The 13228-nt window shown below is 44.3% G+C and overlaps 1 protein-coding gene across 7 annotated transcripts in view; it reads right to left on the bottom strand.

Moving 5' to 3' along the window:
* The window catches only part of PTPRG (protein tyrosine phosphatase receptor type G), a 681996-nt gene that overhangs the window by 160853 nt on the left and 507915 nt on the right, over positions 1–13228 (bottom strand). For all 7 annotated transcript variants that reach the window (XM_026501151.4, XM_026501155.4, XM_026501152.4 and 4 more), the window contains exon 6: positions 7–73. In XM_026501151.4, coding sequence (XP_026356936.2) covers positions 7–73 — 67 coding nt within the window. The remainder of the gene's footprint in view (positions 1–6; positions 74–13228) is intronic.

Genomic DNA, 13228 nt, shown 5'->3' with positions numbered 1-13228 from the left:
ACTTACCATGATGGACGACACCCTTCAACCCATGGATAATAGGATCCAGTGCGGAATTGTCCCTTGGACTGACCTACATGTAAAGGAAACATGATTGGTTAAATCTATGCTGGCATCAGACACAACACCCTCAGTTTAATCTTCTGAAGAGAAGGGGGGAAAATAGATGTTATCTAGCAGGCTGTGTAGGTCTTACATAGACCACGGCTCTCACCAAACACAGAAGATTTATGACATCATAAAATCGAGTGAGGAAGTCTAAATCAAAAGAAAGAAACTTCTCAGAATACATTAGAACGGGAGAGAAATACCACAGTCCCAGTAAAACCTTAAAAAGCAACTGCAAGACTTCCCTCTTGCTTTTGTTTTATTAAAAGTACACCCGGATCTGCTAAAAAGTCATTGAAAGTCATCAAAGAGTAATCCATCATTGACTGAGTATTTCAATACCTTCTTGTGATGTGTTTTTTTTCTCTCCTTTTTAGAAAATGGATCTGTGCCCTGCCAGCCTCCTCTCCTTTCTAAGGCTCCCAGTCTCCTGTGCTTTACCACAAACTGTAAGAGGAATTTCTTTTTTTTTTTTTTTTAAAGATTTTATTTATTTATTTGACAGAGATAGAGACAGCCAGCGAGAGAGGGAACACAAGCAGGGGGAGTGGGAGAGGAAGAAGCAGGGTCCCAGCAGAGGAGCCTGATGTGGGGCTCGATCCCGCAACGCCGGGATCACACCCTGAGCCGAAGGCAGACGCTTAACCGCTGTGCCACCCAGGCGCCCCTGTAAGAGGAATTTCTAAGAGTCAGAGAAAGAGAGGAGAGGACAGGACAGGAGGGGAGCCTGAAAAGACAGTATCTCCTAACTTCATTTCCACCTGGGGTTTTTAATTCCCCCCAAAGTCAACCCTCTTACCCATTCTCTCCCTAACGTTCTGATATTAGTCAGCACTAATTCTCATTCTTGCCCCTTCTAGAAGACTACAATTCTACCAGCATACTGTAATTTTGGTCTTGAGGTATTTTCTTTTAGACACGTTATTGAAATATTTACAAATGAAATGAAATGATGTCTAGATTTTCTCCAAAATAATCCAGGAATGGATAGCCGTTTGGGAAGTGAGCAGGGAATGGATGCAGCAAGACCGGCACTCAATCAATCATTTATGACCTTAAATGATGAGTACTGAGTGAATCTTGATATAATTTTTTCTACTTTTGTGGATGACTAACTTTTCTCAAATAGTTTTCCAAAATCCATTCTCTGTGGCCAGCATATCTTCTGAATTCTTTCTAGGAGTGATATTTATATTTAATCCACTTTTTTTTTTTTTTTAAGATTTTAGTTATTTATTTGACAGAGAGGGAGAAAGCACAAGCAGGGGGAGGAACAAAGGGAGAGGAGCAAGGGGAGAGGGAGAAGGAGGCTCCCCGCTGAGCAGAGAGCCTGATGAGGGACTCGATCCCAGGACCCCAGGACCATGACCTGAGTCGAGGGCAGATGCTTAACCAACTGAGCCACCCAGGCGCCCCTATTTAATACATTTCTAACATAATGAAGATATTGAGATATTGGTGAACCTTTTTTTTTTTTTTTAAGATTTTATTTATTTATTAACACAAGCAGGGGGAGTGGGAGAGGAAGAAGCAGGCTCCCAGCGGAGGAGCCTGATGCAGGGCTCGATCCCAGAACGCTGGGATCACGCCCTGAGCCAAAGGCAGACGCTTAATGACCGCGCCACTCAGGCGCCCCACTGGTGAACCTTTCAACGTGTAGCAAGACCTAACCTGATGTCTCCTAGTTAATTCAGGGCCATCTTAGGTGAAAATTTTAAGGTAACTAAAAATTTTCCACATTCCTTCCCCCCCCCTCACAAATCATCCATTGGGTAGCTGCTCCTAGTTTGCTCTCAGACAATACCCATACTTCACACATGAGTAGTAGTTCTCATCTGGAGGCAGACTTTACCTATCTCCCCGCTCCTCACCCCCACCCAGGGGACATCGGGCCATTCTGCAGGCATTGTTGGTTGTCACAAGTAGGGTTGAAGAGGGAGGCACTACTAGCATCACGTGGGTAGAGGCAGGGCTGCTGCTAAAAATTCCATTATGTTCAGAATAGCACAGAATAGCACACCCCACAGAAAGAAATTACCTGGCCCAAGGTGTCAATGGGGCAAAAGTTGAGGTTGAGAAATTCAGGTTACATGCTCTATGAGGTAACGGTGATTACCTATTAATGTCTCGAGCCCTGAGTTATGACTAAACTCAAACACTGGTGTCATTATGTATGGTGTTCTGTTTACAGACTAATAAAGTGAGGTGAAATTTGGTACTACATCGTAAACACTACAGGCACTTAAAAAAGGATCAGTGAATAGGAACCGAGTGAGTATCAGATCACGGAGGGGGAATTCTGGGAGTTGGCATTAGCGTACCTCCAAACTGCCTGACAGGAAGCCCTAGCCAGGGCTTTAACATGCTGGTTGAGCACAGAACATTCTTGAAAGGCAAACATTCACAAAAAATACACCAAAATGAAACATTCATATTTACCAAAGCAAATACTTATCAACATTTTAAAAACTTGGTCAAAAACGGAATCACAACTCAAGAATGCAAGATAAGTGAGTCCACCAGTAAATGTGGCCAAGTTTCAAAAGTGAAAGAATAAAATAAGAGCTGAGAGAAATATCCCATATCAAACTGAAGTTAGAGACAAAAATGTGATCTTCCTTCTCCCTTCTCCAGATTCAGTCTGGCAGAGAAGTTTATGCCAATTCAACTATCTGTAGTCATTCTCACACCTGCAGGAAATGGCGAAAGGGCCACAAACTCCCGCCAGCCCTGTCACACACACCTTTGTGATTTGAGTTGGCCACGCCTCCCATCAAGAGTGTCTATCAGTGGCACCCTCTTTGAAACTGGGCTTCGGCACATGACTTGCTTTGGCCAATGGGACATTAGCAAACGTGATGTAGGGAGCAACTTCCACAGGGCTTGCCTGCCAGACGTTTATCCTCTCTTGTTACTCTTTGAAATCCTGAGACCACCAGCTGAAGAATCCCAGGCTAGTCTCCTGGAGGGTGAGATGACATGGAGCAGACAGGCAGTCCCAGCTGAGGCCATTCTACACTCACCAGCCTGCCAACTGTCAGACAGGACAGTGAGTCTGTCCCAGACCACCAACCTCAGATGGACTACCCGAGGTCTGCAGAGACCACCCGAGCTGGTCCCAACCAGACCTGACCAGTTAACCTACAGAATCATAAGGCAATAAAATAATTGTTGTGCTAGCTAAGTTGGATTGTTTATTACAGCACAAAATTTAACTGTTAGAGTTTCTATGAGTGTGTGTGGAACTGGAGGATTGGGCACAGACTATGAGGTCAATGATTTTCTGAACCAATACACTTTGTTTATGATTTGTTATAAAGGTTTCTCGGTGAGATTCCACATACCAAGACACGGCATTTGCCGTCAACCCAATTAACTCGTGTTTCTCGAAAATCATGTTACCCCTCCTCTACCAGGGCAATATTTCACAGATACTTTAATTTTCAATCCCAACTGTGTGTGTGGGGGGTGTTTTGTAGTTAGGGGGACCCTTTAATGCATTCAGTCTTATTCGATGATGAGAAAACTCAAAGAAAATGTTCCTAACCCCCCATGACTTACGCCCACCGATAACATTTGCAGCTCACGCAAGAGGAAAATAACCAGGTGACCTACTCCAGGTTTACTCTCTGACCACTTCTGGCTACAGTATCTGTGTGTCTGATTACTCAGGTCTGGTCTCATTCAAGCTCAAGGGCGTGACCCCAGACTCTAAGCAATCCCATACATGAAAATACCTTCTACAATGCCCATTCACCTCCACAGCGCCCCCATTGCTAGTTTCCATGGCTGGAGTTGAGAAGATGGATCAGGAGAAGGGGAGAAAATAACGGAGATTACTGGCTTGTCCAAGTAACTTACTAATAAGACCGTGCTTACTCTCCAGTCTGTGTCTGGGTTCCAAAACTCAGGGTGGGAATCCAAATAGCATGCTAATAAGTGGGTTTGTTCCAGTAAAGGCACAACCCTAACTGAAATAATCCCTTCCATTTACTGTTTCAATCAATTTGCCACTTAAAGAAAAAAATTCATGAACATAAGCTAAGTAATTTGGACAGCTCTGAAATATGCCTACAGTGAAGAAGACTGTGTGAGCAACCCGTATTTACATTCTGGTCTCCATCCAGAGCAGAGAGGGCCAAGGGGTGGGGGAAAATGAAATTTTGAGTCAGGGATGAACCCTTAGAGCGTTAGTGTCCTCACCTGTAAAATGGGGATACGATTTCATAAGCTGTCCTGAGGATTACATGAGCAAAGCTTGGAGTGTCATGCTGAATCCAAATGCAACATTCAAGAGGGATGGAGGGCACTGGCAACAACCTGACCCAAACAGTCACATTTAAATGAATGTCAAACAACAGCAATTTCATCCCTGAACTTCTCCATGTACTTGGCTCTAAAAGTAATACCTACTTGAGCTCACATTTCAAAAGATCCAAATTTATGTTTTATTTGACATCCACTCAATTTCATAATACGCTGCTCCTTTTAAAGCCACATGAGGAGGTTTCCTGGCTCTTGAAATTTGCCACCTTCCACTCCGAGATCAAAGGAGTTGTGCAGTAATACTGAGAAGGTGGCAATTGCACAAATGAGCTTAAAATGGCCTCGAAGAAATGGAATCCCCCCCCCCCCCCCGCGGTTTGTGCTCTCACAGCAAAACTTAGCTCCTGGTCCTTCCATTTCCGAGCAGCTTTCGTGGCATTAGTCATTTTCAAAAGAACGGCATGCCCGCGACAGAGGGCTCTGAATTAAAGCCTTTAAGTTGTCCTTAGATATAACGCACCACACAAAGACTGCTATTAGCAATACAGGAAACCGTGACACGTAGGTTTGGGCAAAAGGCCAAATTCATAGGAATGCCTGATGAAATCTAATCTTCCTAACATTCTCTTTCCAAAAAATAGACCATGTTAAGGACTTGAACCAACTCTCAGATTCATGACCGCGTTGTCAATAATCTCTAGAGCTGTGTCTGGAATCCAGGCCCTCTGGAGGACCTGTGGTCTCTCCTGCTGGAAGCAAGAAGAAACGGAAGCAGAGAGGCCCCAGCAGACTGCCCGTGCCTGCGTTCGGATATCCGCCGCCATCCACGTTTCCAGTCCACCGTGCCATTTGGCCCTTGCCCTGGATCCTGATAACCTTCCATCTATCAAGTCCTGGCCATCTGCTAACTAGGATGGCCAAGACAACCTACTTGCCTTGAATCTGACATCGCCAGCTGCTCCTTTAGTCCTATAAATGTCACATCCAGCCAATATCCTCTTGAGGGAATAAGGATTTATGCCTGCTGGGAGTGAATGGCTAGACCATGAAACCATGCCTGCGAGGGAAAGTGACAAACAGCAGGACCAGAGACTCCACATGGCCTTGCTGAACTGCAGGGGACGATGATCCATCCCCTCCGGGGGTTAGTGGGGAACTGTGTCCTCTGATCAGGACAAGGGCAGGCCCTTCTCATGAGATCTGATTTCAGATCTGATTCTCCTCTTCCTCCCACGGCTCTTACCTAAAGAGCCACGTAGCAAGGATGCCTCAGTTTCTTCCGTTCTGACCTCAACACCTTGGTTACCGCTCATCACATTTTGATTCAAGTTGCTGTCAAGAGCTTCTTGGCTCAAACTATTTGTAACCTGGCCATGTTCACAAACTGCATTTCGGCTAGGACTGACCCAGAGATAGAACAAAGACCAGATTTCTTTATGAATAAAGCAAACACGGTCAATAATTTAGGAAATGTGTCTATGTTCAAGGAGACAAGCATAGCAGCAAACCACTAACCTCCTGATCCACACTGAAAACATTGTTCTTCTCTTGACTTTTTTATAAATACTCATAAACATGGCTTTTCTTCATGTACAGCCTACAAGCCTCAGTTTCTGATGGGAGAAATTTCTTTTTTTCCCTTTTGACATCCCCACGATGTTTTCTATTGTCTCCCGACTGTCGCTGCTTCCATGGGATTAGAGAAGGCAGAATCAGAGGTCTTGGTGCATTTAGTGTCCCAAATTGGCATGGAATAAAGTCAGAGAGAAAACAGAGACCCAATCCAGAATGAGGCATGGCAAAGGAAAAAGGAGCTCTGTGAAGCTATAGGGACTTTCATGGAAGTCCCTATAGGGATTTTAGTCTCCTAGCAAGCTAAAGGCAAGTCACCAAGAATGGACTCCTGGCCAGGAGGCTTGGTTTAACTTTGAATAATAGGTTTCCAGAATCATACTTCAAGCCTAATCTCACAGATACGCAGAACATCACAGATGCATCTCACAAGAGAGGCAAGAGCTCCTGTATGTGTCGGGGAGGGGGGAGAAGGGTATGGCCCCATATCATCATCTATTTCCCGGCACTTGACAGCACACCCTCTTGGGACTGGTTTCCATCAACAGATGAGAAAACTCCGAATTCCTCAGCCACGGGAAGGGACTAATATGAAAAGGCAACACAATTATAAATGCTAATAGGCTTCACCCTCCCCCCTTCAAATGGAGCTGGAGCATTGACACAGCTTACTTACTGTTAATTCATAATATTAGTGGAAACCAGTCAATTCACAAGTTATTCATCTCCGGAGAATTGAGATGCATGGACAGAGAAGGCCATGGAGGAAATGAATTTAATGCTCTTGGTCTACTTCAACTGACCTTCTCTATCCCTCTGCTCCCACCACTCTTGCTCACCAGAGTATTTACCACTTAATTGTCAGACTTGGCTTGGAGGAGTCTATTACTGGAAAAACCAACCCAGCAGGGTGACAGCGAGGCCCAGTAGCAAATGTGCACTAGTGCGGATCTTGCCAGCAGCAGCCTTGCCTATTGTCAACACAGGCGATTTCTTCTTTTCATGAGTATCAAACTGTCCCAGACTGAGTAGACAATGCCATTTCCTCTGGCTTTGGACACACTCAAAAACTCAATTTCAAAGCCAAGGCAGGAGAGAGAGAGAGAGAGAGAGAGAGAGAGAGAGAGAGAGAGGGAGAAAATGGGCAGGCTGGGGCACCTGACAAATGGAACTTCCACGTGGTGATTTTTGTCCTTCTTTGTCTTTTTAATGCATTGTGTTTCAGAGCCAAGAAGGTTGTGGGGAAGCCTTTACAGCAGTTCCAAACAGAGACGCAGAACCTGCCTGTCCCACCCCTGCCAGACTTCTCAAAGTAAAGGTTGCTCTTGAACTGCAAAAAGGCAAAAAAGAAATTCCAACCTAGCAAAGTAGGACTGAGAGACTTAGGCTAGAGTGTAAACCATTTCACACAGATATTGTTATGATTTTTGAATTTAAGGGGAAAAAAAAAGGGCATGCAATCTGGGGAAGCCTGGGGCAACAGAAGCTTATTTCAGGTTCAGTGACTTGCCTGCAAGTTTCTCTCGATTCAGTGTGGCAGTGCTGGACAACTTGGCCTTTCTCTTGTTAATAATTCCGCCATGCACCGAAAAGCCCCAACAATATCAAAGTCTTGGAGGAGAAAGCAGAGCGGACTGCTTCCATAGGGAGCAAGTGGCTTCAACCAAAACACAGTACATGTGAACTCTCACCCTTGCTTTCTCATTCCCCAGAAGCAAAAAGCTGCTCAGGGCAGTCCATTTACAAAAGACTCTGAATCCAAAAAGCACTGTGTGGGGACTGCTTTAGATCCCTACCATGTGTGCAGCAAGAAAAATATAAAAGATGAGGCATATTGGATCAAAGGGGTCACCAGACTGATCCTTCTCTTGAAAACATTCCTCTTTAGAAGTGGGTTAAGGTCATCACGTTGGAAATAAATGAAGCATCCACATGGCAGTATGAGAGATGGGGGAAGACTCTGTAAATACCATGTAGCTATTATATATAAAATATTAAAATGACATTGCTCATCTTATAGTTGTATAAAGAGGTGATGGGGGGGAAATGGAATGATGCCCTTGGCCTAAATGGTAAGAACCCAGGTCTTATACTCATTCATTCAATAAATATGTCCCACGTGCCAACTGCATGCTGTGGTGGGCTGTCACTAAGATGGCCCTCAACGATCCCCAACTCCAGGTTTTTAGGCCCCTGTGTAATCTCCTCCCTTTGAGGATGGGCTGGATCTAGCAGCTTCCTTTTAACAAGCAGTATGTCGCCAAGCCAAAGAGGCACCCCTTCGATGATTAGGTTATAAGAGATTCTAACCTCCATCTTGTCTCACTGTGTTTACTTGGCTTACGCACTTTGGTGAAGTAAACGGCCGTGCTAAAGCAGCCCATATCGTGTGGAACTGAAGGTGGTCTCTGGGCAACAGCCAGAGGGAAACTGAGGGCCTCAGTCAAACAGCCCTCGAGAAAGTGTCTCCTTCCCCAGTTGAGCTTTCAGATGAGACCTCAACAGTGGCTGATACTTTGATTGCAGCCTGGTGAGAAACCATGAAGCAGAGGGTCCACAGAAACCATGAGATGGTAAATGTGTGTGGTTTCAGCTAAGCTTGTGGTCATCTGTTACGCAGAAGTAGATACCCACATGCTGAGAACTGGGTGCTGAGATATGGCACGGAAAAAATCACAGACCTCCTCTTCACAGACCTGACAGTCTAGTGCGTGTTCCCACAGGGAGACGAGGGTGCTGGCCTCCCTAAACAATCCACACACCACCACTTTCCTTACACGGCTGCATCAGCTCTTCAAGGCAGTCCCCACCCCTCTAAGTAGGCTCTTGCCTCTCACAGACCTGAAGTGCCATGTTATATCACAGCTTCTAGAGTTTGAGGGGAAGTGATATGTTTAGAATCCAAGTTCCAACCAGGAAAATTTGGCAAAAATAGTGAACAAACCCCAAATGGAACAAACAGACATCCATAATCCATTCTGGGACAAAGCGTTTTCAGTAGCTTTTATGTTTTGAACAAACATAGGAAACCGATAAATTGCAGCAGCAAACTCGAGGCTCTCTCAGAGAAAGATGTCCCTGGGCAAGGTGCACGGCGAAAGGCACCGGCGTGAGCAGCTGCTGCTTCTGAGTCACAGCAGCCAAGCTAAGTACAGACTCATTACACACTCCACCTTTCCTCTTTTGTTTGGAAGGGGCATTTCTACTCTGCCTCCTTTTGAGCACTGAATGACTGCTCCCATGGTATAGCCTCTGAAGACTAAGTATCAATCTACTCTTTCCAAGCAATACCTCATGGGGCATTCCCCATTCCAAACCACACACTTACATGAAGGCTTTGGTGTCCGATACTGCGAGTGGGACCTTATGTCATCACTGTCCTCAGAAATCAATCCATTCGCTCATCGAAACATCCCATGTTGTCCACCAACCAACCCATGAAAATTGTTTTCAGGATACTATCATTAAAGTTGGAGCATCTGATTTAAGAGCCTTCGTTAAGCAATGTTTTGGGGGATACAAAAAAATTAATTAAGTGTACAAATGTCTTCAAATCTAAAATTACGAAAATTCCTTTCAAGTACATGATAGTCTGCAGGAGGGCCAGCCCCATCTCAAGGAGGACACAGATTAATGCTAACTGAACACTTCAGCTTTGTATTGAAAATGCACCTGAGTTCAACAGAGGATAAAATTAAATTGCAACGAGGAAAGACAAAATCTTTCCCAGCAGGCCTTGATTGATAGAATGTGTTATTTGTAGCAGAACAAAATGGAAAACCAGAAAGTTTGTTCCCAGCAATCATTGTCTCACTGGGCCAACTTTCTCTCCTTTGAGAAAATAATATGATTTCTTCATAGAGCATGTAGTCTACTTATTTAGGCAACAGTGTTCAAGATCTTCCAATTCTTCCAGCAGCTCACTTGAAAAATACGGACCCAGTAGGGGAGGTATAGGTAATATTTAACCAGGAAGAGGTTTATCTTGTGAAAACTGTCATTGATAATGACCTGAGAATAAGTCACTTCTTGGAAAACAATGAGCCGCATCTCCTGTGACGAACTCTCTGAAGCTTGCGTGTCTAAGACTAGCACAGGGGATAAGCAGAGTTTTTGAAACCAGGTTGGTAGACCCAGGTTCAAAACGCTGCTCTTCCATTTGACAGCTGGTGATCATGTGAAAGTTAATTACAGTCTCACTGTGCCTCAGTTTCCTCATCTGTAAAAAAATGATTACTGTCCCCTAACCCCACAGGTTGTTAAGAGGATTAAATGACTGTTCAGCATGGTGCCTAACATACCCAGGTTTATATAAAAGTAGCCACAGCCACTTTTTCCCCAAAGGGGCAGGCCTGCCCTGCTGGTAGCCAGCCAGGCATACACAAACACGCACAGAGATACAAGTACAATTACTTCTGCTTACAGACAGACCAATAGTATCAGGATTCCAAGCTAAATCCAGCCAAGCACAAGCTCCCCGACCCCCACTCCCACCCCAATCTTTCATTTCAGTAACATGATGACATCTTTCTTCCGCCCAGTAGACCAGGAATTATTTCCCACCCAACCCAGGGATTACTTTCTTTCCGCACCCATGTGGGTATGATGACATCATAAAGTCCAGAAGATTCTACCTCCTAAACATATCTTGAATCCAAAGCCATACACCACGTCTCTCCAGCTCCTCTATTCTGCTCCCTAGTCCACCATCACTCTGAACCTAAATGACCTTCAACAGACTTACCTAACTGGCTTCCCTACTTTCTCTACTGTACCTCCAAGAACTCTGCATCACCTTTAATCAGCTTTAAAAGAACAAGAAAAACAAACAACAACAATGATGAAACACTGTTCTGACTGGCCTGAGGGGGGATCTGGGCATCTGGATGTTTGAAAGCTCCCTAGGTGATTCTGACAGTGAGAACCACGGGGTTAGCATGATCCTTCAAAAGGTAAATCTATGTAATCACAACACACGCCCGCTTAGCAGTTCTCCAGGATCTGGGCCAAGGCCCTCTGTAGATTCATACTGCCATGATTCCCATGTGTCACTACAGTCCAGCCATGCCAACCTCCATCCTTCTTCTTCCTCAGATACTCTTGGGTCTTCTCATGTTGGCCCTGGTCCTGTCCCCTCTGTCTAGAATGCTCCTCAATCAGATCCTTTCAGGGTGGGTTCTCCCTCTTCAGATCTCAGCTACAAGAGGCTCTCCCCCATCACCCCAAACAAACTGGCCCATCCCAAGTTATCTGCTAACTCCTCACGCTCTTGTTCCTCCCTAGCACCAGTCTCTGCCTATCACTACCTGAAGCTCAGAGGGCAGCCCAGGTGGTTGGTCCACTGAGGAAATCCAGGCTGGTGGGGGGGGGGCGGTCCTCAAAGTTTAAGCAAAGTCAGAGGTCCTCATCCCCTCCAGTGTCACCAGGTGACCCCTGTAATGGATCCTCCGTCACAGGAGGACGTGCTTAAACACCTGCCTTCCTGGTCTGCTGACAGCTTCCTGAAGGAAGGGCTCATCCTTTATTTAATTTGATTTTCTATTCCCAGCTCCATCCACCTGAGTACTGGCACAGAGCAGACACTAACAAACGTTTGCTTTCTAGAAAGAACGACAGGTAGCTAAAAGGAGGCAAAAAGGGGGAAAGAAATAAGAGAGAGAGAAAAAAGATAAGACAAAATTTTAGCCAAGAAATCTGGGATTTATGTCCAAAGAATCTGATTCCAGTCCTGGCTGTGTATTGGCTGTGGGACCTGAGTTCCATGACTGATGCCTCTGGGCAAGTGGACAATGATTCGCACCTCCCGGGGTGGGGGTGGGCCTGCAAGTGCAGAATGAAACGATGTGAATGACAACAGGCATCACATTCCACAGCGTGCAGACCAGGGGACTATTACCATGAGGTGAGCTTTGGTTTTATTTTCTTCCAAATTCACAACTGAAAAGTAGTGTGGTTGATAAAGGAAGACTTTGGAAGGAAAGGAGAGAGCAAAATAAACAAGTAAACAGACTAAAATAATTATTAACAAAGACTCTTAAAGCAAATTTCCTTTTTCTTTTTTTTTTAAATTTGTTCCTAATTGGTTAAATACATTGTCTTCAAAGTCACATTGCCTTGGTTCAAGTCAACATTTCATCACTGATGAGGTGTGACAGGGGTCAGCAAACTACGGTCATTGAGAAAGTTGTACCCACTAACTGTTTTGTAGATAAAGTTTTATTGGAACACATCTAAGCCCACTGGTTTACATATTGTCTGTGGCTACTTTCTGGCTACAATGAAAGTTGAGCAGCAAAGCCAAAAATACTATCTGACCTTTCTAGAGAAAGTTTGCCAGTTCTGGCTTCAGGTACACAAATTACCTCACTTCCCTAAGCCTCAGTGTCCTCAGTCTATGAAATGGAGATACTAACCATATGTCCCTCATAGGGCTGTTGAGAAAGTTAAGTGAGATAATCCACATAAAATACTTTAACACAGTGTCAGGCATATGTATGAAGAATTTGATAAGTTTTGAATAGTAAATATTTTTGTTAAATTATCAGTGCTAAACTCTCCAATCGACCAACTACCTGCTTATTCATTAATTGACTCATTAACTTACACAAATCAACAAAGATTGTGGCGTCTGCCTGGCTCAGTCAGTACAGTCTGTGAATGTTAATCACAAGGTCATGAGTTCAAGCCTCACGTTGGATGTAGAGCCTACTTAAAAGAAATCAAATTAAATCAACAAATACTTACAAAGCACCTAATAAGTGCCAACAATTGAAGTAGGATCTCTTTTGCTGCAGCTATATCTATTATGTACAAAAGCAAACGAAACACAAGAATATGAAAGTTTTCTGTCCATAATGTTCTCAAAGCCTATGAGCTATGCAACAATGACATGAATAGGTGGTATAGTATTGGTACTGTGTCAACCAGACTTTGAGCTTTGTTTTGTTTGAAGAGGTATAAGAGGAAGCCAATGGCCTCTTCCGTGTTAAAACTTCAAAAAAATCATTTGGGGAATGGCTGATTGATTGATGGTTGTTACAAAGAGTCCAACTGCAGAGCAGGGAGGTTTCCAATGACAGCACAAAAACTGCCCAAGTTTTATGGCCCAGGAAATGAACTGTGTCCATCTGTAAACGTCACATGAAAATCTCCTAAAATCCAGGAACAGTTTTTGGCAGGTGCTGTGCTATTCAGACCTTAATATCATGGCAAAAGCAATTCAAAATGCTAACAGTGCACCGGGAAACGCGAGAGTTGCTTTAGAATGTTCAATGTGTGAAGT

The sequence above is a fragment of the Ursus arctos genome, unplaced genomic scaffold (genome assembly GCF_023065955.2).
Source record: "Ursus arctos isolate Adak ecotype North America unplaced genomic scaffold, UrsArc2.0 scaffold_14, whole genome shotgun sequence".
In the NCBI taxonomy this organism is placed as follows: Eukaryota; Metazoa; Chordata; class Mammalia; order Carnivora; family Ursidae; genus Ursus; species Ursus arctos.
This window is presented reverse-complemented; position numbering and strand designations above follow the sequence as displayed.